The 26,868-nt window shown below is 34.9% G+C and overlaps 1 protein-coding gene and 1 pseudogene across 2 annotated transcripts in view; both read left to right on the top strand.

Annotated features, from left to right (window-relative positions):
* Positions 1-332: 332 nt before the first annotated feature.
* The window catches only part of Cep57 (centrosomal protein 57), a 39,150-nt gene continuing 12,614 nt past the window's right edge, over positions 333-26,868 (top strand). For both annotated transcript variants that reach the window (XM_026402749.2, XM_026402750.2), the window contains exons 1-4: positions 333-581; positions 6,868-7,024; positions 24,474-24,653; positions 25,019-25,140. In XM_026402749.2, coding sequence (XP_026258534.2) covers positions 537-581; positions 6,868-7,024; positions 24,474-24,653; positions 25,019-25,140 — 504 coding nt within the window. In that variant the 5' untranslated portion in view covers positions 333-536. The remainder of the gene's footprint in view (positions 582-6,867; positions 7,025-24,473; positions 24,654-25,018; positions 25,141-26,868) is intronic.
* On the top strand, positions 17,237-22,030 carry LOC113192589 (Fanconi anemia group D2 protein-like; annotated as a pseudogene).

Consider the following 26,868-nt stretch of genomic DNA (forward strand, 5'->3'; position numbering starts at 1 on the left):
TAGCTCACGCTCTCTCGCGGGTCAAATCCAAAAGAAATGATGGAGTGTTTGAACTTCCCGTTCTTTTTTATTCTGCTTCAATCATTCCATTCAGTTGCCACTGGCGACAACACAAACCCTGGTTCACATTTCCTCTTGGAAAGGAATCCCCTTTGTAGAATCCCTTTGCAGAATTCCCTGAGTTGCCTAGCAGCCGGCAGCGCTACCAGGCCCTGGCAGACGCAGCTGCGCGATACTTGTGACGTCACCGAGGAAGAGGCGAATTTTCTCCAACCAAAGGAAGACGTCCGCTTTTTTGATTGGCTATAGAAGACGTCTGTTAGGACGTGTTGTTGCCCTCTCCGCGTGCGCTGTGAGCGCGGGCGTCCCACTGGGGGTGTGTAGCAGGGGTATTTAGACCCGGCGCCACCACCCCCACCCCTCCCATCAGGGGTTCGGCTTAGGGTCGCCCCTGGGGGGCGGCTCTCGAGTCTTGAAGTAGTAGAGAATCTAGACCGCTCCGGAGCTGCGGAGGCCCGCGCTGGGCAGACAGAAAAATGGCGACGGCATCGGTCTCTGCAGTTTCTGATTCTCAGTTCTCGGTAAGAAGTGATCGGCATTCGAATAGGCTTTAGGTTGGTTCCAGCGCCTTTTTACACTTCCACTTTTCAGGCCGTTTTCGGTTCCTCTTCTGACCCCATCCTGGAAGACAGCGTGGTGGTGGGGTACCTAGATGGCTCCACGCTGCGCAGGTTTCTACTATTCCTAAATCATAGCTACACCCTCTAGCTTCCATTGAAACAGGCTGGTGCGTTTCTATTCTCATCCCTCATTCGCTTTGTGGCCTAGCAGGCCAGATTGCCTAATGTTGCTGAGACTGGGCTTTGGCAGATCCTAGCCTGCGAAAACAGCTCCATTAGTCACGTGAGTGTAACGGCCACCCTTGAAAACTCGCCTAGGCCAGGTAGTCACTGAGCGGTGCGCTTGAGTGTGCGTTTTAGTCGTTGCTTATGCAGTTTTCTTTGCAGTGCCTCCGCCTCCTATCTCATGAACTTTGTTGCGTGACCCTTTAGCTAGAGCCCGCGCTTTCTGTAATGTTGCTAGGACTGCAATGTGGAAGTGCTGTTTGGGAGAGTCCACAGAGATAGTAAACATTGTTTTCACCACAAGAGTTACCAACCAGTTTAGTCACTGGTATTTGGCAAATAGAAGTGATGAACTCGGTGTTCTGGAAAATGCACACTGGGAAGACACAAGTAAATGTGATTAAGTTGGAGCCAATTTATAAATATTCAGTGCCTTGCAGACTGTTAAACTTTAAAATTACTCAGATGAATAGGATAGAAATCTAACTCTGAAGGAGAGAAGCATTGAAGAGAAGTTATGCATAGATAATTATTACAGAGTACAGTTTTATAAGAGATACCTTTATTAGAATAGTTTAAGGTGGGCGGTGATTAGCAGTTCTTGGGTAGGTTAGAGAAGATTTCCTAAAGGGAAAGTGGAACTAGCTACCTACTGAAGGAGTTGTAATTGTCACAAAAATAGCAGGAGAAAGCACCGCAAGAATTTTGATCTTTAGCGACTGGCTTATTTCACTCAGCATGATAATCTCCAGATTTACCATTTAGAGGCAATTGTCATAAAGTTATTCACAGTGAGTAAATCTGACATAATTTTCCTGTGTGTGTGTGTGTATGTGTGTATATATATGACTACATCACGGTGAATCAATCCCACCATCGTGTACATCTACAAAAGTGGGGTCCTAAATTAGAATAAGATATATACTATGCTTGTATTATAGTTATAATAGTTATATAAAATAGATTCTACTGTCTTGTACAACTAAAAACTAATTTTAAAAAAGAATTTTGAGATATATGCCAAGACAAATAGATACTTTTTGAGGAAACTTGAGATAATCTGGAATAAACAGAGGTAATATGAAAGTAGAATTGGATGAGATGAACTAGAAAAGTAGATGAAAATGAAAAAAGAGTAAAGAAGTCAGAAGAATATCAATAATTTCATAGACACTAAAAGAGAATTTAGGGGAATGCATAGTCACCTGGGGAAGTCATATTTTCCCTTATTTTCAGTTTTTTGTGACTATGATTAGAATTTTTGATAATGAGACCAGAAGTATCACAGGTATCCTTAGAATAGGGTAACAAGTTTCCAGAGCCTTCTGGGAGATTAAGGAAAAGTAATGAGTGAAGCAATGGGAGTTCTTCAAGGATTAGATCAGAAAAAGGTAAGATAAAGAGAAACTGTTAGAAACATGTCAGATGATTGAATTATACAGGGGATGTGATTGATTGAACTTGGGAGAGGAATACTTTTTTCCATTGCTCTCAAAACTTAATGATTGGAGACCAAACCAGAAAGACTTCTGAGCCATTCTATATATAATTCAGCCACTTGGTTGAGCAGTGCCACTGAGATGTAGTAAACCCTTGGTCCTTACAGTAGCTTTGAACAGAAATCCTTCCAGAGTTTCAGTTAGGAAAGCATAGATATTTTTATTGTATTAAGCTCAGCTTTAATTGGATTCTAAGTATCAAGACTATGCTAATATTTTTACAAGTCAGAGTGCAACAAGTTTAATTACCTTGACTTGCTGCATTAAGATGTCTAATTTAGAAGTTACTATTTCTCAAAACAAAAACAAACTTACTTGGTTTCTCAGTGCACAAGAAATGGCGCTACTTAGTAAATGTCCCATTAGAAATAAAGCTGTCATTTACAAAGAATTTGAAAAGCACTTTAGATTAGCAAACAGCCGATAATAAGTAATACGATATTAGAAAACTTTAAAACTACAACATGAAACCAGAAGGCTACTCATTAAGATGTCAGGGTTGTGAATATTAACAATTTGTATGTTTTACATTGAAAACCCAATACCAAACTAATTACAATAAATGGAGATGTTTTACACAAATAATAATCTTTAGAAAGCAGCTACCATATAAATCTCAAACATGGACAACATGAGAGCAGTAGTCAGTCTTTTTGGAGTATTTTTTTTTCATTGCAGCAACAGCAAGATTAGCAACAGCAGGTAACATTTATTGTTTGTTATCAACTCACTGTTAAGAGACAACAGGAATACAGGAATACAACATAATTGGGCTTAATGAAATTAATACTAAGTAAAGATATAGATAACATAGTGTTGAAACAGCAAAATGACTTTATGTTCCTTCTGTTAATTTTTAAAAATTTATTCATTTATTTTTATTGATTTTTAATAAATGACAACAGAATGCATTACAATTCATATTATACATAAAGTATGTTCACACCAATTCATGTTTTCATACATGTACTTTGGATAATGTTGTCCATCACATTGCACCATCATTGCTAACCCCTTGTCCCTTCCTTTCCCTTCCACCCCTCTGCCCTATCTAGAGTTTGTCTATTTCCCCCTCCCTATCCCACTATGAATCAGTCTCCTTATATCAGAGAAAACATTCAGCATTTGTTTTTTTGGGAGAAGCTAACTTCACTTAGCATTATCATCTCCAGCTCCATCCATTTACCTGCAAATGCCATGATTTTATGATCTTTTATTACTGAGTACTATTCCATTATGTATATATGCCACATTTTTCTTATTCATTCATCTTGTGAAGGGCATCTAGGTTGGTTCCACAGTTTGGCTATTGTGAATTGTGTTGTTATAAATGTTGATGTGACTTTGTCCCTATAGTATGCTGGGTATAGACCGAGGAGAGGGAAAGTTGGGTCAAATGGTGGTTTCATTCCAAGTTTTCCAAGGAATCTCCATGCTGCTTTCTATATTGGCTGCACCAATTTGCAGTCCCACCGGCAATGGATAAGTTTTTTCCCCACATCCTCACCAACACTTAGTGTTGTTTGTCTGCATAGTAGCTACCATTCTGACTGGAGTGAGATGAGATCTTAGAATAGTTTTGATTTGCATTTCTCGAATTCCTGGAGATAATGAACATTTTTTTCATATATTTGTTGATTGATTATATATCCTCTTCTGAGAAGTGTCTGTTCAGGCCATCTGTTAATATTTTCTTAATCCATGTGTAACACCCTTATGTCACTTTGGACTTAATAAATTAATCTCCTAATTTGTCTTAAGCTTTTTAGTCCTGTCCTTTAACAAAGTAACACAGTAGCTTCGTATTAATTTCCATGAATTTTTTTTAATATATCATAGATTTTATAATATGAAATATATTTTAAGATATATTTTATTTGGGGGGATAATAAAGTGAATGCTTCCCTGCCTTTTTTTTAATCTTTCCGTTCTTCCATCCCACACTACTGTACTTTCTAAGACCATAATATTTAATACTTAGATGATACTGACAGGCATTATTTTAAGCATTTTTTCATATATGAAATCATATAATTCTCACAGTAACCTTGTGGGGTTGACATATTTACATTTTCAAATGGGCAAAGTGATGCATGAGGTTAGTCAAGGGTAAGAGTTCATCTCATTTATACTACTATGTAGTATCTTGATAGGCTTTGGGGGTCTTTGGGTTTTTTGTTTGTTAGATATTATAACAATCTTGAAATCCTTAATGCTCAACATGGCAAAAATTTCTCTAAACAGCAGTTTTGGAAGTGATCTAGGGAACTTTAGGCGGGTCTCTAAAGGGTTCTCAGGGAGTCTACAAGATTCTTTCTTATTCAAGTACGTGTTTGTGTAATGCTATGTTTGCTTCATATGTCAACCAAAATATACCAAATGCGAAACAAAAAGTTTGCGAGGGGCAGATTGGCATGTGGGTTAGACCTCAATACAGGCTTATAAAATATGTGTTTGGTTTATGCTTTTTCATTTTCAAAAATGAGAGAATGAAAATAGTTCAGTAGGTGTACTTGTGAATGAAATTGATTTATCATAGAATAGGTACAACTTTGGCTTACTCATGCTAAATTGTTTTTCTATGTATATGCCAACCAACAGTCCTCTTTATTCTGTGTCCCCTTTGATGGGTAATATTATTCCACTTGTAAATTTTTTCTAAGGGGTAAGTTATAAAATGTTATCCTATTCTCTAATTTATGCTTCCCTAGTCATTGATGAGAATGCACCTTTTTGACTCATACCTTTGCTAGTCTTTTGTGTGTTTTTCTTTTATGAAATGCCCGTCCATGTCTTTTGCCTATTTTTTACCGGGCTGTTTTTTCTTTTTGATGTATACTCATTTGTGTTCTGAATGTTAATCCTCACTCTTATGGGACTAGTCCAAAGACATCTTTGCTTGTCTTTGGTATTTTTTGATTAATACTTAATACTAAAGTGGTAAAATTTGTCAGTCATTCCTTTCTACAATTAGTGATTTGAAAAATTCTTCGTTCATTCTAAGATCTTAATGGTATTATTCTAAATTATTCACTATACATTTTAAAGTTAGAGCTTTTAAATTCTAATTTACTTGAAATTTATTTAATTTAATGTTTTATTTAAGATGAAACAATTGTCCTGAAACTACTTGTTAAAAAGTTAACCTTTCCCCAAAGGTCCACAATTTTAGCTCTGTGAGTATATTAATTTCCATGTTTTTATTAGTTTGTTAGGGTGCTTTGTCCTTTTTTTGTTGTTGTTTTGGTTTTTCTTTCTAGATACTCACTGTCTTAGTGATTCTCCTTTCTATATGTATAGTTAGGAGTGAGGGGCGGTTATCTTCTTTGTTCTTAAGAGAAATGTTGGTATTCTTGGTCTTCGATTTTCTTCAATAGAAATAGTTGAACTTGTTTTTGGAATTTTAATTGAAATTTCATTGAATTTCTGTTTTAATCTGATATTTTTTAGTATACTGAATCTTTTTTCCGAACATTAATTCTAGTTAACTTTTTTATTGTATGACCTATGCTTTCTTAAGTTGCATTTTCCAACTAATGTATAGAAATACTGATTCTTGTACATGAATTTTACCTAGTAACCTTTCCAGGCTCAAATTAATTCTAATAATTTAGTATTCGTTGGTGTTTTTTATTTAGAAAATCATAATCTGTGAAGTTTGGATTCTTTTCAATTGTAGTATCTGTTCTTTTCGATATCCTAATATGCTTAAATTTAAGAGATGCAATTTAGTATTAAGGACACCAACTAGAAGTTGTGCATAGGGCTTTGTTTCAAATTTTGCAAAATGAAGTATGTTTGCCATGGTTTTTGATGAAGTTTTATATTGCCATAAAATAATTATTCTTTGCTGGATAATGAATGTTATTCAGTGCTCTCATTCTTGTTGATCATGTGGATTTTTACTTGAATGAGGTGGATTACATTGAAAGATATTATAATGCAATCTAGTTTTTCATTTCTAGAATATCTTTACCTTGATCATATTATTTACCTTCTTGTTTTCACAGCAATAGTGTATGTTTTATATCTCCTTTTGTAAATCAACTGAGAATTTATGTGATTTCTAACATGAAAGTAGAATAAGTCCTTTGAGGCAAGGACAATATCTCTCTTTCTTTAAGTTTTGGACACTAAAATATTTAAGAAGTATTTTGTTGCATTTGAGAATAATTTGTAGCAATCTCTCATTCTGTATATTTACTTTTCTGAATGTATGTTTCATGGTATATACTTAAGATACAATATTTGTTGAGTACCATTTTTTTTCTATACAGTGTTTGTATTTAGATTGTGAGAGTATTCTTTGTAGTGTTTGGCATATGGCTACATTTAGACAAATATGAAACACTTTTAAAGTTGTATTTCCTTAAAATAAATGATGGTTGAATTCTACTGTGTATAGTTATTGGGCTCTTTTTTCCCATTGTCTCTTATCAGAAGAATATATAGACAGTTCAATTTTTAAGTCATGAATATGGTTTCAATTTTTGAAAAGTAATTTCTGTATTTTTATTTTTCAGAACATCTCAGCTGAACCATCAAGGTCTAATAGGGGTGTGGTTCGCCATTCTTCATCTCCTTATGTATCATATCCATCTGATAAGCCTTTCCTTAATAGTGATCTACGACGATCTCCAAATAAGCCTACCCTTGCCTATCCAGAAAGCAATAGTAGAGGTAATAAACCCTGATAAAAAGATGCTGCTTTTGTTTACCTGCTGCTTTAAAATTGTTGTTTTTGTTCTCCGTTATTTCAAAAGTTGAGAAATATGTTTTCCCCTTTACTGCCTGTTTTTAGCCTACTAAAAATATGCTTTTTTGGGTGCTCTTTATTTTGATTGGTGAACATAATCATCTACCACATCACTTAAGGAAAAGTACTTTGAATCGTACCTCACTAGTCTATCATCTTCAACATGAATCAGGATCCTAGACTGTGTTTTTACTTCAGTAAAATGCAGTAACTCAAAAGCATTTTTTTTATTCTGATTTCATTCACATTCTTATCTGTTATCTAGTATGTTCATAGAAAACTAACAAATATCTATGCCTTTCATCTCCTTCTGATCCCCCACTTAACATCACTATCATTTATTATGTCTCTCACTTTAAACAAAGTTTCAGCACCTCTCCATGGCTCACATAATAATGAAGTCTTAGATTTCCTACAACTTAAACCCTGTCTGCCTTAGTAAATTCATCCCCACCTCCTTTCTTAAACATTCTTTGTTCTTGCTACTTGAAATGTATTTGTTTTTAGAGCTTGACATCTATGTTAATTTTCTTTTTTAAAATTAATTTTTAATTGGCACATTGTAATTACATAATTGTGGAAGACATTGTGACATACATGTACCTCTGTTGGTTTTCTTGCCTGCCTTAACAAATACCACGAACAGCTGTAATCTGGCAATTTAGGAGACTGAGGAGGAGGATAGCAAGTTCAAGGCCAGCCTCAGCAATCTTACAAGAGTGCTTGCCTAGCTCGGGTGAGGCACTGGGTTTGATCCTCAGCATTATATAAAAAATAAATAAATAAAATAATCATAAAATATAAATAAATAAATAAATAGGTATACATATATATTTATATGTTATATATAATTTTATAAATATGTATATATATATTTTTATGGACTGGGGATGTGGCTTGATGTTAGAGGGCCTCTAGGTTAAAGCCAGACACAATAAATATATAAACACAATGCCACAAACTAAGCCACTTTAAAGAACACAAATTATTCTTGTTGTAGTTTTCTATAGGTCAGAAATCTGGGTGGGTTCTTCTCTGTTGACAGTCTGATATAGTTCAAATCTAGGTATTGACTGGGCATATTCCCTCTGGAGATGCTAGGGACTATCTGCTTCCACACATTCATATTCTTGGCCAAATTCAATTCCTTGTTGATGCTGGACTACAATTTCATTTTCCTGCTGTCAGGACCAGTCTTCACCTCTCTAGACTTCTTATTCCTACTCATGCTTTCCTCTTGGTCTCCTATGGCAACAATGAATCAGGTCTCATATGCTTTAAATCTCTTTGACTTCTGCTGTGGCTACATTTCTGTAACCATAACTAGAGGAAACTTTCTACTCATGTAATTAGTTAGGTTCGGGAATAGTCTCAGTATCTTAAGAGCCATAACCTTATTAACATCTCTGAAAGTCCTTTTTGCTATGTATCATAATTCACCAGAGTAGCCAGAGATTAGGTTTCCATTTTGCCTATCATATCAACTTGAAGTTTGCAAGCCTTTCCCTTGTTTTCTCTCATACTGAAAATTTTTTTTATATTATTTTTATTTTTTAATTTCTCTTTTTTAATTTGTTCTTTTTAGTAAAACGTGACAGTAGTATGTGTTTTGACATATCATACAAACATGGAATATAACTTCCCATTTTTGTGGCTATACATGGTGTGAGTTATACTGGTCATGTATTCATATATGAACATAGGAAAGTTATGTTCAATTCATACTACTGTCTTTCCCATTCCCCCTCCAACCCTGACTCCCCAGTCCAATTCAGTAAACCTCCCCTTCTTGATCTCCACCACTGCCTATTGTGAGTTAGCGTCTGCATATCAGAGAGAACATTTGGCCTTTGGTTTTTTTGGGAGTGGCTCCTTTCACTTAACATGAAAGTCTCCACTTCCATCCATTTACCCACAAATACCATAATTTCATTTTTCTTTATGGCTGAGTAATATTCTCTTGTATATATATACAATATTTTCTTTATCTGATCATCTGTTGAAGGGCACTTAAGCTGGATCCTTAGCTTAGCTATTGAGAATTGAGATGCTATGACCATTGATGTGGCTATGTCACTGTAATATGCTGATTTTCAATCCTTTGGGTAAATGCTGAGTGGTGGTATAACTGAGTCAAATAATGGTTCCATTGCAAGTTTTCTGAGGAACTATAGTGCTTTCAGGAGTGATTATACCAATTTGCAGTCCCATTAGCAATGTATGCATGTATGTTTTCCCCATGTCCTCACCAACATTGTTACTTGTATTCTTTTTTTTTTTTTTTTAAACTTTTGTTCTAATCAGTGACATGACAGCAGAATGCTCTTTGATTCATTATATTACAAATGGAGCACAATTTTTTACTTTTCTGCTTGTACTCACAGTAGGGTCACACCATTCATGCAATACTATGTGTACCTAAGGTAATGATGTCCTTCTCATTCCACCATCTTTCCTTCTATGCCCCTGCCCCCAGTATGGATTATTATCCACTTATCAGAAAATATTTGGCCCCTAGTTTTGGGGGATTGGCTTACTTCGTTTAGCATGATATTCTCTAATTCCATCCATTTACCTGCAAATGCCATAATTTTATTCTCTTTTATTGTTGAGTAATAGTCCCTTGTGTTTATATACTAGTTTCTTTATCCATTTATCTATTGAAGGGCATGTAGGTTGGTTCCACAGTTTGGCTATTGGGAATTGTGTTGCTGTGAACATTGATGTGGCTATGTCACTATAGTAGGCTGTTTTTAAGTCCTTTGGGTGTAGACCAAGGAGTGGGATAGCTGGGTCAAATGGTGGTTCCATTCCAAGTATTCTAAGGAATCTCCACACTGCTTTCCATATTGATTGCAACAATTTGCAGTCTGACCAGCAATGAAAAAGTATTTTGTTGTTTGTTTTTTGTGGTGCCTGGGGATTGAACTTGGGGCCTGTGCATGCGAGGCAAGCACTCTACCAGCTGAGCTATATCCCCAGCCTCATACTGATATTTTCTTTGTCTGGAATTATACTTGTTCTTTAAAGCAAATATATATTATTTACATCAAGAGGTCTTTCTTTAGCTTCTCCAGCACATACCTCTCTGCCCTCCTCAGTGTTGTTTTTGAAATATCTTAATCCTTTGTTCATAACTTAAAGCCTTTAATTTTTGTGGATATAAAGGGGATGATGATTTTGGTGTCTGTCCTTCCGTTTGAAAAGCAGGTATTGTTGGATTGATGGAAGAAAACACTGTAAAAGTCTTCTATATCTCTGGGTTCTGAATCCATTGATTGAACCAACTGGTCAGCAATATTTGAGAAAAAAATTACATCTGTAGCAAGCATGTAAACTTTTTTCTTTGTCATTATTCCATAACACATCATAACAACTGTTTGCATAGCATTTCAATTCTTCTATTAGGGATGATTGAAGTATATGGAAGGATATGTGGTGATTGTATGTGAATTCTGCACCATTCCGTCTAAGGGACTTGAGCATCTATGGATTTTGGTATCTGGTGTGGGATGGGAAGTTTTTCATAATCATTGGATTGGATAACCATTGTATTACCAATGGATGTTGAAGGCCACCTGTATAATACAATATAACAATAGGATAATATCCCAAGACATTTTTAAAATAGTTCACCATGCTATTCTCTAAAGATGTAAAACAAACTTATTTACAGTTTTGCATGTTATTTGTCTTGTTTTTCCCATCATCTCCATTCCCCCCCTCCCCACTTTCATATTCCTTAAAATCACTACTGATGCAAAAACAGATTTTAGCTTTATTGTTAACATTACTGGGCTGAAAATTTTACTGATTGCTCTGTGAAAAAAAATCCACCTCCCCTCTAATTTTTCTTCATCCTTCATGCTTTAATAATTTGCTGTACTCTGAATTTTTTGTTTTCACAGATGGGAAGATCAGAACTAGATATAATATTGTAGTGGAAGTATTAATTTGTAATTCTCGGGTCTTGTGTTCCTACAGAGTTAAGAGCTCAATTGCATAGTTATTTTATTTTGTGCTTTTTTATTAAATATTTTTTTAGTTGTCAATGGACCTTTATTTTATTTACTTATATGTGGTGCTGAGAATTGAACCCAGTGTTTTACACATGCTAGGTAAATGCTATACCACTGGTCTACAATCCAAGCCCCTTGTGCTTATTTTTATTTATTTTTTATTTTTTAAAATTTTCTTTTTTAGATGTAGATGGACACAGTATCTTTATTTTTATTTGTGTATTTTTATGTGGTGCTGAGGATTGAACCAAGGGCCTCACACGTGCAAGGCAAGAGCTCTACCACTGAGGTACAACCCCAGCCGCCTTGTGCTTATTTTTAAGAAATTATAACTGAAAATTAGTGGGGTTTTGCTCCTTTGTGGGCTTCAGTTGTATATTTTTTTGCTTTTTTAACCTATGATGTTCTTTGAATATCATACAATTTTTGTTGGTTTTTTTTTTTAGATTGTCAGCCTTTAACTGCTATTCTAATGTGTAACGTCCTATCATTTGTTTTAATCATTTAGTTAATTTAATTAACATTATTTTTTCATCTTCATGGTATCTTATAAAGAGTTTTGCATCAAGTATTGGAATTCATAAAAGATTATCAGACTACTAGGGGAGGGGGGATTGTTAAAAGATACACCACAGAATTCACGTGTCTACCAAAGGGTTGCACAACATGCAAAGTGTTGCCAAGGAAAGGCCATTCCTATATGACTTAGACTAGAGCTTTTTTTTTTTTTTTTAAATATTTGTTTTATTTGTAGGTAGACACAATAACCTTTATTTTTATTTTATTTTTATGTGTTGCTGAGGATTGAACCCAATGCCTCATGCGTGCTAGGCAAGCACTCTACCAATGAGCCACAACCCCAGTCCCTTAGACTAGAGCTTTTACAGGAGATTAGTCGTAAACGTATTTTGTACTTGAGCAACCATTCACAATTACCAAAATTCCAGCCTTCCCAAAGTGAAATAGGGATTCACTGTAAATCACATTACTTGCATAAATAATCTAGGTAGAGAGATATAGTAGAATTTAGTAGGATATGTATGCCATAGGCATATAAACACCTTTATCAATTAGTAATATAGAAAACATTCAGGTAGACAAATTCTCAGAGGTTAGTGAAACAAAAGATTAGGTCTACTGACTAACTTTTCTGTAAATTGTGACACTGGAATTCATTCATCCTTTTTGAACTTTGAATGCCTATTACCTAAGCATGGTTTTTATATCGATATGTTAATGTATTCACATCTTTTAAATTTTGCCATATTTCATTATACAGCATTAAAAAACTACACTAAAATATAATTGATATCAAAAGAAAAGTCTTTGTATTGGGAAGCTATAAAGCTCACAGCATAGTTCAGTTTTGTAGAATTATAAACCCTTAACTTGAATTTTTATACCATGAACAAGTATAGTTAGATCTTAGAAGTTGTGTGTGGGGGGCACCACTTCATATATTTTTTGAGAAAATGACTGTTCAATATCTAACTTAGCCTTAATTTATTAAAATAATATAAAAATGGTATTCATTGATGGAAATGATTTCAGTTAAGTTTACTATTAGAACCTTCAGGCAAATCTTTTTCATGACCATCACCCTTTGATATGTATATTTGATGTATACATGACTTTTTTGTTATACATTAATAAAAGATGTGTAGTTAATGATCAAGATTTAACAATTTTTACTACTTTATAAGGACATAGTGGCTTGTTTTTCCTTACAAGAAAAGCTTAAAATTAGTTAAGTACCACTACCTTTATTTGAGCTAAAAAATTGATAGTTTTTTTACATTTATTTATTTTTTATTAGTTCTAATCAGTTATACATGACAGCAGAAAGATTTTCAATGCATTGTACACAATGGAGCGCAATTTTTCACTTCTCTGGTTGTACATGAAGTAGAATCACACTATTCACTCAGTTAGTTATACATGTACCTAGGGTAATGATGTTCGGCTCATTTCACCATCTTTCCTATTCCTGTGCCCTATCCTCCCTTCCCCTTTGCCCCATCCAAAGTTCCACCACTCTTCCCATGCCCCACCCCACCTCCCACCATATGGATTAACATCCACTTATCAGAGAAAATATTTGGCCCTTGGTTTCTTGGGATTGACTTATTTCACTTAGCATGATATTCTCCAACTCTGTCCATTTACCTGAAGATGCCATAATTTTATTCTCTTATAATGCTGAGTAATATTCCATTGTTTATATATATCACAGTTTCTTTAGCCATTCATCTATTGAAGGGATCTAGGTTGGTTCCACATTTCAGCTTTTGTGAATTGTGTAGCTATAAACATTAAAGTGGCTGTGTCTCTGTAGTATGCTGTTTTTAAGTTCTTTGGATATAAACTGAGGAGTGGGATAACTGGGTCAAATGGTGGTTCCATTCTAAGTTTTCTGAGGAATCTCCATACTGCTTTCCATAGTGGTTGTAATTTGAAGTCCCATCAGCAGTGTATGAGTGTGCCTTTTCCCCCACATCCTTGCCAGCACTTATTGTTTGTATTCTTGATAACTGCCATTCTGACTGGCATGAGATGAAATCTTTTTCATTTGTCTTTCTCTAATTACTAGAGATGTTGAATATTTTTTCCTATATTTGTTGATTGATTGTATATCTTCTGAGAAGTTTCATTTCACCTCCTTAGCCCATTTATTGATTAGGTTGTTTGTCTTTTTGGTGTTGAGTTTTTTTAGTTCTTTATATATATCCTGGAGATTAGTGCTATATCTGACATATGTGGCAAAAATTTGCTCCCAAAATGTAGGCTCTCTCTTCACCTTGTTGATTGCTTCTTTTCTTTTCTTCTCTTTTGCTGAGAAGCTTTTTAGTTTAAATCTATCCCATTTATTGATTATTGATCTTATTTCTTTAGCTTTAGTAGTCTTGTTAAGGAAATCAGGGCCTACTTCAACGTGATGAAGATTTGTGCCTACTTTTTCCTCTGTTAGGTGCAAGGTCTTTGGTCTAATTTCAAGGTCCTTAATCCACTTTGAGTTGAATTTTATGCAAGGTGAGAGATAGGAGTTTAGTTTCATTTTGCTGCATATGGATTTTCAGTTCTCCCAGCGCCACTTGTTGAAGAGGCTATCCTTTCTCCAATGTATGTTTTTGGCACCTTTGTCTAGTATGAGATAACTGTATTTATGTGGGTTTGTCTCTGTGTTTTCTATTCTATACCATTGGTCTACATGTCTGTTTGGGTGCCAGTACATGCCGTTTTTGTTTCTATAGCTTTGTAGTATAGTTTAAGGTCTGGTATAGTGATGCCTCCTGCTTCATTCTTCTTTCTAAGGATTGCTTTGGTGATTCTGGGTCTCTTATGATTGCCTTTTCTGTTTCTATAAGGAATGACATTGGGATTTGAATTGGAATTACATTGAATCTATATAGTGCTTTGGGTAGTATGGCCATTGTAACAGTATTAATTCTGCCTAAGACCTTGGGATATCTTTCCATCTTCTAAGGTCTTCATTTCTTTCTTCAGTGTTGTGTAGTTTTCATTGTAGAGGTTTTTCACTTCTTTTGTTAAGTTGTTCCCAAGTATTTTTTTTTCTTTGAGGCTATTGTTAATGAAGGTAGTTCTCCTAATTTCTCTGTCAGAGGCTTCAGCACTGATGTATAGAAATTCATTTGATTTATGGGTATTGATTTTATATCCTGTTACTTTGCCGAATTTATTAATTACTTCTAAAAGCTTTCTGGTGGAGTTTTTTGGATCCTATAAGTATAGAATCATGTCACTGGCAAATAATGATAGTTTGAGTTCTTCTGTTTCCTATTTGTAGCCCTTTATTTTCTTTGGTCTGTCTAATTGCTCTGGCTAGAGTTTCAAAGATTGTGTTGAATGGAAGTGAAGAAAGAGAGCATCCCTGTCTTGTTACAGTTTTTAGAGGGAATGCTTCCAGATTTTCTCGGTTTAGAATGATGTTGGCCTTGGGCTTACTGTAGATAGCTTTTTACAGTGTTGAGGTATGTTGCTACTATCCCTAGTTTTTCTAGTGTTTTGAACATGAAAGGGTGCTGTATTTTGTCAAATGTATTCTCTGCATTAATTGATATATGATTCTTTAAGTCTGTTGATGTGATGAATTACATTTATTGATATCCATATGTTGGACCAACTTTTTCCATCCCTGGAATGAACCCCACTTGTCATGGTGCACTATTTTTTTAAATATGATTTTGTATATGATTTCCCAGAATTTTATTGAGAATTCTTACATCTGTGTTCATCAGGGATATATGTCTGAAATTTTCTTTCCTTGATGTGTCTCTGCCTGGTGTTTTGGAATCAGGATAATACTAGCCTCATAGAATGTGTTTGGAAGGGTTCCCTCCTTTTAATAATTTGAGGAGTGTTAGTATTAATTCTTTATAGGTCTTATAGAACTTGTCTGTGAATTGTCTGGTCCGGGTCTTTTCTTGGTAGGCTTTTAATGGCATCTTCTATTTTCTTGCTTGAAATTGATCTTTAAATTATGTATGTCCTCCTGATTCATTTTGGATTGATCATGTGACTCTAGAAATTTGTTGGTATCTTCAAGGTTTTCTATTTTATTACACTATAAATTTTCAAAATAGTTTCTAATTGTCTTCTGTAGTTCAGTAGTGTCTGTTGTGATATTGCCTTTTTTATCACAAATTTTAGTAATTTTGAGTTTTCTCTCTCCTTTTCATTAGAGTGGCTAAGGGTTTGTAAATTTTATTTATTTTTTCATAAAACCAGCTTTTTGTTTTGTCAATTAAAAATTTATAGTTTTACTCAATACCACTTTGCATCATTGCAAGTGTCCACACAGTGAAAAGAGTAATTAAGTTCCATTTATGTTATGAAAATAGTGCTTACCTCAGTAGAGCCTGAAAAGGTCTGGTGAATCCTGCTTGACATAGGCTCATGCCCCATACTTTGAGGTACATAGTAATAAATGATGTGAGTATATCCATGATGTTCAATTTTTATATATTTCTTTTTTTGTTTTTTGGGGGGGTTTTTTTGTTTTTGTTTTTTTTAACCAGGTGTGGGAAGAATGTAGATGACAACATTTGTTCTAGAATCTGGATGATATAGTTCCCTGACTTTGGAGGCTTTCTTAATTAATATACTTCATCTTACATAGTGCCTTGCACATCGGATGTTGTCTATCAATATTTGTTGAACTGGCCAGGAAAGGTTGCACAAGCCTTTAATCCCAGCAGCTTAGGAGACCAAGGCAGGAGGATCATAAATTCAAAGCCAACCTCCTCTGACCAACCTCCTCTGAAACTTATTGGATTGTCTCAAATGTGAGCTTTTGGGGGTACCTCATATCCAACCACAGCATGCATTGTTTCTACCTATAGTGTATTTCATTTAGGGGTCTTTCCATGTGACTTGAATGAAAGTGGCATAGTGGTTTATGAACTCTTAGAAGACAGAGCAATAGAAGGGAGAAAAAGTAATAGCTCATTCTTAGATCTTTCTAAGGAAAAAAAAAACCTCTTAAAATCCATCACTTAGACATCTAGAATGTCTTTTAACCTGGAAGGAAAACAAGTTTGTAAGAAAAAAGTAAATATGAAACTGAAAATATATACTAAATATAGCTCTTCAAATGAAGATACAAAATGTAAAGTAATTACTGGGCTCCAAAAATCTCTAATTAGGAAACTAGAATATAAAGGCATGAAGTAAAAGTTTACTATTAACTCTCTTATATAAAATTTTATTTTGACAGAAAGTGTGTTCAGGGATGTGTTTGTGTACATCTCTGTTTTATGTTTTATAAATATATAACTAGCCATTGGTAGAATAAAAGCATTGTATCTTTCTGATAACAGATTTCTTTTTTAAAAGAGCTCAGAAAACAAAGTACAGTTAATATAAACTTAGTTATAAATGATAGAAATTTATGAACTAGTTTCCACCAATGAATTAACTTTGGTAAAAAAGAATGGTTTTGTTTTATAAGCATGCACGGGATGATTAAACAACCAAGAACAGGAAAGAAAAGTGTACAAGTGGACTTTAAGAATGTGAGGAACCAAAGCAACATCACCCCAGGCAGGAAAGTGTGGAAATCAAGGAGTGTAATTTTAAGTATGGAGAACTTCATTCAAAATGATTTCCAAAAGAAGGCTGTCAAAATCTGAGGATAAGGAGACTCTGAGGGAAGATACCTCCACAGCTGGGAAGCAACCACTTTCCAAAAAGAGAAAGGAAATTTAATGTTCCTAATGAAGTTGAAGAAAATGACACTGTCTTTGTAAGTCTTCTTAAGATCAGGACTTATTCTTAAAACTAGAGAGAATCAGAATCAATTAGCCGTGGATCAGATAGTTTTCTAAAAGAAGCTATTTTGTTTACTAGGAAATATCCTTCTTATCCCAGAGTGATAGAAGAATTTCTCCATAGCCTGGAATCTTACATTGAAGACCATGACAGTTTGAGGAACTGCCTCTTGTCCTGTGAACGTCTGCACAATGAGGAAGCCAGTGTGGGTGGATCTTTCTCTAAGAGCCTAATCAAACTGCTTCTGAGGATTGACATATAACCTGCTATTATCAAAACCTTATTTGAAAAGTTGCCAGAATATTTTTTCAAAACTTGAGCAGTAATGAAATCAACATGCCTCAACTCATTTTCAGTCACCTAAAATGGCTTGACAGAATCGTGGATGGCAAGGACCTCACCACCAAGATCATGCAGCTGATCGGTCTCACTCATTGTATCTGCAGCATGACTGTTACCAGGCAACCTGAGATCTTAGGGGATGCCTAGCATGCTGATGACCTATTAATAGAGAATACTCCCCTCACAGTCCCAATCCTGGATGTCTTTTCCAGCCTCCAACTTGACCCAAACTTCCTATCTAAGGTCCACCAGTTGGTGATGGGTCAACTGTCCTCAATCAGATTGGATGGTTTAAACCTATGATAGTCAAGTTCATTCTTCATTTCCTGACAGCCACCAAAGCATGTGAGGTAATTTCTGAGCTTCGGGAGTAGGAGGATCCACAGCATTTTATTTTGACATCATAGGTTCAGGCTTCCCAAATCAAGTAGGAATGTGAAGGATGAGCAAATCCTTCTCTTTGATATCTTAAAGTTGACTGTTAGATCTGAGAAAATCATTTCAGAAGACTGGATTAAGGCAATTGCAAACATTGCCCCAGTGTCTGAGCACAAGAATTTCAACCAGGCAATGATTTTCATCATTTATAGCACCAACACTCAGGCAAAGAAGAACATTGAAAGGGTACTAAAAATGATTAAATCAGGCTGCATTCAAGATCAGTTTCTTTCTATACTCTATAGATATTGAATATTCTGAAGGTTATTTGTCCATCTATTCTGTTGCTTGCTCAGAGTTTGTTCTACTCTCAAGATCAGAATATAAATTTGTTTGGCAGTCAGTCTCCTATAAATTAAATGCTCTTTTAAGTTTTTTATCACTGCCAACAGGAAGCAGTTGGTGCCCTATGTCTATAGTGACCTACGTCTGCAGTGGGAATGAAATGGAAGTTGATACTGCATTGTAAGCCCTCCTTGGGTTGTTAGTATTAAACCCAACTCCTGTGAGGCTGAATGCTATCTTTGTGAAGGGCATTTTAGATTGTCTGGATAATATGTCCCCTCAGCAAATACAAAAACTCTTCTGTATTCTCAGCATTCTGGCATTTAGCAAACATCATGAAACCAGCAGCCGCATCCAGGATGTCATGCATCTGGTGGTACAAAAGCAGCTCTCTAGCACCATATTTAAGTACAAACATATTGGGGTTATTTGTGGTGTCAGTATGGCTGGTATCGTGGCAACAGAGAGAATTAAGTGTACTTTGACCCAAAGGAGAGTTGACCTGAGCTGAGCAAAGAGTAGTGTACATAGGTGACCTCCTTGCTGAGGTTGGTTCATTCTTGTAGTGAACAGTCTCCTCAGGCCTATGCACTTTATTATGAGGAGTTTGCCAGCCTAATCCAAAAAGAGAAGCTGACTTGAGTAACCTTGGAATGGATTGGACCAACCATCTTTAATGATTTCCAAGATGACTTAGTGGTAGACTTCTGTGTTCCAGGAGATGACTTTCCATTCCCTGTGAAAACTCTCTATGGACTGGAAGAATACTATACTTGTGATGGGATCTTCATCAACCTCCTGCCACTGTTCTCTCAGAAATTCTCAAAAGAGGGTGGTCCAATGACTTCACAGGAAGCAGGCCAAAAATTAGTGTCTCCATTGTGCCTGGCTCCCAATTTCCTGTTTTTGAGACTTTGCGTGGCAAGACAATATAAAGGAAACCTGGAGGAGATAATTGGTCTCTCACATTGTCCTATATTTCTTACTGACTTGGAATCTGGAGAGAAGTTAGAGTCTATGTCTCTTAAGGAGTGTTCATACATGTGTTCACTCATATTTCCTACCCTCAACTGGTTCCAAGAGGTTTCAAATGCCTTTTGCTGACAAACATCACATGGGATGAAGGGCAAGGTGCTCTCTCGACTAAAGGACACTATAGAACTGCAGGAAATCCTGGAAAAGTACTTGGCAGTCACCCCCAGACTATGTTCCTTCTCTTGCAAATTTTGACTTGGAAACTTTAGATATAACACCTCATAGCAGCTCTCCTGCTTCAGAAAGAAAGAGAGAAAGAAGGAAAAAGGGGAAAGATAAGATAGAGGAAGGAAACAAAAAGCAGGTGGCTACAAAGCACGCTCCCTGACAGACACATTTGCAAAAGAAGATAATTCGGAATATGATGCTGTGCTGATTGGTAGAGGCCAGTAGACAAGGAGCTCACAGGGAAGGGAGGAAAGACATCAGTGTCACTACAGAATTACAGTGTATTTTTCTGAGAGGCTAACATTGAGGCCTTCTGTTCTGCGTTGTGAACTTGTGACCAAATTCATCGTAGATACTGAAATGCACACTGAAGCTACAGAAGTTGTGTAGCTTGGGCCCACTGAGCTACATTTCTTGCTGGAAGATCTCTCCCACAATTTAGATAATATGCTGACACCATCTTTACCAAGAGAAACCCATTTCTCAAGAATAAAGGAAACCATATTGGATTCTCACATTTCCATAGGAGGTCTGCCCCAGAAATTGTTCATTGTGTTGTTCAACTGCTGAACCTGATGTGTAACCATCTGGAGAACACAACTATTTCCAGTGCTTAGTTGCTGAGGATCATGGTGAAGTTGATGGACCAGGAGTGAAGGCTCATGAGTACCACATAATGGCTTCCTGTTATCAGAGCCTACTACAAATTTTTCGTGGATCTTTTGCTTGGAGTGGAATTTTTCACATTGGAAATCATACTGTACTTAGCCCTCAAGATCCTCACTAGCTGACTTAAGCAAATAGAACACAAGCAGCCATTGGAGGAATTGGTCAGTCAGAGTTTCAGTTACTTAACAGAATTTTCATCCCAGCATTTTCAGTTTCCAGTGAGGTCTTTAGTTCAACAGATTTTCAGTGGTACTTTTGGAGAAATCTATAGCTCCTGCTATGAAGAAAGAAAAAATTACTTCCCTGGCCAAAAAGTACCTCTGTCCAGTGTGGTCACATGGGGAGAAAGAGAAGAACAGCTTCTTTAGTGAGCAGCAGCATGCATGATATACTTTGCGTCTCCCTGGAGCACACAGACGATGTTCTGAAAGCCATAATGGAGATTACTAGTATTGGTGTCCCAGAACTGATCAACTCTTCAAAAGGTGCATCTTCAGCTACATTCCCTTCCCTGAGAAGGCACACCTTTGTCATTTTTTTTCTGTGTGATAATGCTGAACATGAGAAGACAGTGAAAGATCTCCAGGCTAGCACAGCAGCAGACTCAATAGCAGATTCATGAAGAGAAGCTCCTCTGCCGGAACATGGCTATTTGAGACTTCAGGGTCCTCATCAAGCTTATGAAAGTATTTGATAATCATCATATTCTGCATGTATGTTTGAAGTGTGGGCATCTCTCTGTGGAAGCATTTCTGAAGCAATGTATGGTCACTCCTAAACATCAGTTTTTGAAAACACCAGTGTGCTGAGCTTACTGGAAACCTTCCAGCTGGATGTGAGGCTGCTTCACCACCTGTGTGGGCATTCCAAGACTCACCAGGACATGAGACTCATTAAACATGTGCTCAGAAAAACCCTGGAGCTCTAAGTAGTTTGCAGAGTCAAAGCCATGCTAGTCCTCATCAGTTGCAGAAAGGCTTTCTGGCTGGACAGTCTTAAAAGCTGGGACTTGCAAGGTGAAGAGATTATATCCCAGAATTCCCAGGAAAGCACAGCAGATGAGAGTAAGGGTGGCATGTCATCCAAGATTACTAAGAGCACAGCAACAGAAAATGGTGAAGTAAATGAAGCAAGTGATGGAGAAAGGAGCCATATAGTAATTAGAGTGATGACAGCTCTGATTAGCTCCTCAGAGGCTGCTGCCATCTTTCCCTTCTCTGCCAGCCTCTTCCCATTTTGTGTTCAGGGTTTGAAATATCCTCTGTTTGGAGGTGTCCTGTTTTGTATTCTAAGATGGGGTTTATTTAAATAGTTTGTGGATTTCACAGATTGTCTAGCATAGTCAAAATCCCAGGGATCCCAGGGAAGCATTATTTCTGGTTTGGATATATGTGGCTGTGCTATGCTGCATAATAAACTCTCTGAGCCATGATTCTGGGTTTTGTGAACTAGTTTTGAAACTGATTTATTCTAGAATTTAGGCTTACATCACTTTAACAAATAAATTCTAAGTTTTGCCTTAAAAAAAAAGAATGTGAGGAACTAGGGATTCAAAGATAATCAGCACCCAGCACTTTCACTCCATCTTTTTTATTTTTTATTTTTTTTCAATAGCTTCGTTCCCTTTTGCCGTTGACCAGCTTCTTCAACATAGCAAGAATCATGGCCACCATATTTTTAAATTGAGCTTAAATTGATAAATTCTAGCTTTAGCTTTTTGGATGAAAGTCCCAAGAAGATAGCTATTGTCTGGGTGTCTGCTATGGATCAATTAGCAAGATTTGTGAAAAAGTAAAAAAGGAATAAATCAGAATTACAGCCATATTAAGGTAAGGAGGAATTCCCAGGAAAAGAAATGTATAAGTTAGGCAAACAGTCCCCAAGAGCTGTTTTACGTATATACTATAGTAAGCATATTAAATTTAAAACACACACACATACACACACCTTAGTGGTTTAAAAGAGGTTAAACTTAGTTGACATCAGAGGAAGTTAAACTGATATCTGAGCTCTTTTCCTGTACCTTTTCATATCTTCTTTCAGCTGTTTTGGGGTTTTTTTCCCCCCAGATTTCTAGGTATGTGTATGTATATTTCATGTCTGCTTTTGTTCCAGTTACATTGTAGTCTCATTGAGGATGATGCCAGCAAGAATAAGTAAACTATGTATAATACAATCTGTGAGTCTCCTACATGGGGCCTGTTTAAAAAAAAAATGATGGTGAATGAATAAATTTCAATAATAAAAGGAAAAGTGTACCTGGTGTTAAATAAAAAGATTTGTTTCTTAAAAAGTTGGCATCTCTCCCTGGCATCTCTCCTTCTACAATTTACATGAATTTTCATTTAAATTGACACTTAGGCAAAATGATTCTAAATTAATTGATAGGAATAGTTTTGAAACATTTTAAAGATGTCTGTAATATGGCAAGGTGGTGCCAACATTGAAGTTTATAAAGCTTTAATAATTAAAATACTTTCATAATACTAAAAATGCCAAAATAGATGAAAGCTCAGAAACTGTCTTGGGGAAGTAGATAGAAATAATATCTCTATATATTGGTATATGCATGAGTTTAGTATATGATAAATTTGATGTGTAAAGTTATTCCTCCAATAAAAATATTTTACTTAATATTTAAATGTAAAAATGTATGAAACTAAGAATAATGAAAGAAGATATAGTTTTTCTAATGTGAGATTGGGTTCTACATATAAAGTAAATACATAAAAAGTAGAACTTGAGAAAATACTAGATAAAACTATATGAAAAATCAGAAAACCTATATATTAAAATAACAATAAATACTAAAACTAGGGTTAAAGGAATACAATAAAATAGAGGGAAGGAATCTTTTTCCCATAAGAATGGATAAAGGAAATTCTTGGAAAAGAGATTAGCCAAAAATGTATGCAAATATATTTAAACTTTAATTGATAAGCCAGATAACCAGAAATATCATGGTTTTTCTTATCAGAATGGCATATATTTTATAATTAAGTCTGTTGGCAAAGACATACTTCTGATGAAAGTATAAATTGTTGACATCACTTTTGAAGGTATTCTGTTTCAGGAGTCTTTAAAAAGTGACCATTTTTTTAGTAAGAAGTTAACTTAATTTTTTTGTTTTTATTTATCAAAAGGACTATCTGATTATATGAACAAGTGTTCATTGTTTAAAAAGCTAAAATTAAAAGCAAAATTTAGAAATATTTTCATCTCAATTTATCTTACATAAGTAGAAAAAGATTGAAAGAACCAAAAATGACAGTTGTTCTCTCTGGGTAGTAGTATTATTAGTTATTCCCTGTAGTTTTTACAATGAATGTGTATCATTGTCTAGAGTCAGAAACTTGAGAAAGTGTTTACAGAGTGCTTACTTTTTTTTTTTTCTTAAATGAAAAAAAAATGCAGATTAAAGAAAGTCCTTTTTATGCTTGACTGCTTTAACTCTATAAGTAGAGTCTATGTATGATCCTATAAATAACAGAAAAAAAGATTCAGACAATTCATATGTACTTTGGGACAGTTGTATGAATTTCTTCATGATTAGCCAAATTTTTTTGGACCATATTTTAAAATCCTTGAAATGTTTCTATCATAGTTATGGGGTTTTTACTGTTTACTTAGAACATTTCAGAGACTCAAAAAGATATCATAAAAAGGATTTTATATTTTTTGAAATATGTGTTTAATTGTCCTAAAGAAAAATTAAATAATTTTATGTATCAATACATTTTTAACAAAGAAAATATTTTAATAATTTACTTTTATTTTAAGCTTAATTGAACTGCATAATAGATTAAATCTTTTGAGAGAATTAAAAATTTCCTACATACTATGAACTTGATTTTTATTATAATTTTCTGCATTTTCAACTTATTTGTAATTTCATGTAATATTCAACCAGAATAAATTAACACTAAAATTGGAATAAATTGTTTTACAAGTTCATGTTTATAGGCTATTGAAAATAACCAATAAACAACTTGAGTAAGAATGATTAGCATTTGTTGTTCCCAAAGAATGATTCTCCATTGGACCCAGTCATCAATTTTTTTTTTTTATTTTTTCAGTGATTTTCTTCATACCTATTGTTATTTCATGGTATTTGCTTTATACTTGGCAGCCATCTTTTCTGCTCTGAAGAATCTTCAAGATAAGATCCGTCGCTTGGAACTTGAAAGGATTCAGGCAGAAGAAAGTGTGAAAACCTTGTCAAGAGAAACCATTGAGTATAAGAAAGTACTGGATGAACAGATTCAAGAAAGGGAGAATTCAAAGAATGAAGAATCAAAACACAATCAAGGTTTGTTTAATTCTGAAGGAATTAAATTCTGTCAAAATAAGTATTGTAAAATTATTCTGAAACTCCAAATTAGCTCTTTCTACTAGTATACATTGTCTTCAAAACAAAATTACATTATATTCCAGGTACATTTTAAGGAGTAAGTGCTGACTGATGTCATGCATTGTATTTACTATAAGGTAGATTTGACCAGCATATAAAAGTTAAAAAAAGCTTCTAGGGCAACTGCAAAGTAATTCAAAAAGTCTTCTAGGGCCACTGGGATATGCCATTTATATTGTAAACACAGTAGATCCCATTCCTATTAACTGCATGTTAAAACTATTCTATAGGTGAGCTGATTTCTACTTATGTATTCATTTTAGAACTGACATCCCAGTTATTAGCTGCAGAAAATAAATGTAATCTTTTGGAAAAACAATTGGAATACATGCGAAATATGATAAAGCATGCAGAAATGGAAAGGACATCCGTCTTAGAAAAACAGGTATGGCACCTCACAGAATGATATTCAAGAACGGAACAGTTCTTCAGAAAATTCATTTAAATATAGACCTATTTTTCTCTTATGAGATATTTTAAAGTCACAGTAACATAGTCTGCATTATAAAAAGTGTAAATAATCATTTAACTCTCTGAACCTCTTAAATATGTTTAAAGAGTCAAATGAAGCAGATTTGATGGTTCATGATTCTTTTATAACTCTTTACAATTGTTATTTTAACAAAATATTTCTGTTGTGTTATACCAAAGGTCTTTCATGTTTAAGTGACTTGCACATTTGTGAGAGGATGTTAGCATCTTCTATCTACAACATATTTTTTAAAGCATCCCTTTTTCCTGCTGTGACTGGAATTTGAATTTATCATGAACACCATGACTTCTGAATATCTTCACTTTATTCACAGTTCATTTACATGCTTGACATGAAAGGTGCTTTGCAGTATAAAAGAGAAAAAGTATATATGCTTTCAGTTGTAGTTGTAGAGGCCAAACTTGGAAATTTCTGAAAAATCATACAGCCGTATTTGAAAGGATGTCTCATACACATTCTACATCTCTTCACTGTGCTCCTGAGTTTATTATGGTGACCAAGTATTTTTGTTTCTAACTGGATGAAAAAATTCTATCCATTCATTTTTGCTCTTTTAGTGTATTATTATTCTATGGTTTGTATTTCTTCCTTTGATCTATTTAAGCACTAAACAATTCTCAGTTTTTAAAAAATTATTTTATGTTTTCAAAAGTTAATCTTTTTGGTTCATCTACTCATTCCCCCTTCTGGTGTTTTCTTTAGGGGAGCATTTATTTTCTTTCTTACAGCAAACTCATATTCTTTGGAGTTTTGTTGGAAATTCCACATTTTCTAAATTATGTGGGCAGCCTTTATGAGGCAGATGTGCATTTGCCTTTGCTGTCACTTGATGGGTTTTCCTGATTTGAGGCCAGATTTTAGTTACTATATTGGTATGGTTTTCTTGCATCATTGAGGTTTATACAGGAAGAAGATATCAGTACAGCAGTTAAGGTAGTGAGTTGCCCAGGTAAAACCTGCCCATCTTACGTGCCAAATCTCCTGTACTGCCTCATGTGATATTTGACTTAAGTATTCCTTTATTTGCTTTTGGTTCTATGTAACACTTTATTATAATTTGCTGTTTTGTCTAACATTTCTGTGACAGGTGGGGTAAAGGGAAAGGGTATTGGTTTATTAAGAAAACCTTTGAGATAGCTTGACTAATGTACCTGGAAGATAACTAGTAGACAGAGAATAAATATCTTTATTATAGTTGTTGATTCAAAAGTAAATTTTAAATACCATTTTTAATAAAGGTAGTTTAATAGAAATGGCACCAATACTGGAAGTAAAGTGTGGTTTGTGCTAATTTTTAAGTTAGTGTATTCTTCAAGAGCCTCAGATATGCACCAAAATGTATAGAAGAAAATTAGTAGTTTACACAAATTAATGATAAATTATTACCTTGTATTGTTTTTGTCTTTTTCAAAGTTCTTTTAGTATGATTACCCATTGTCATTGACTTGCATATGAAGATACAGTGTTTAAAGTTCAGGTACTTAGCTATGACTTTCTTTTAATCTTAATTTACTATATTTCCACTTCTTACCCTAGTAAATGGTTTACCCTGTCTCTTTTGGTCCTTAAGTACATATAGAAAGCAGGCTTTTCAAACCTCTTACTCTAAATTTGAAGGAA

The sequence above is a fragment of the Urocitellus parryii genome, chromosome 4, assembly GCF_045843805.1.
Source record: "Urocitellus parryii isolate mUroPar1 chromosome 4, mUroPar1.hap1, whole genome shotgun sequence".
Classification (NCBI taxonomy): Eukaryota; Metazoa; Chordata; class Mammalia; order Rodentia; family Sciuridae; genus Urocitellus; species Urocitellus parryii.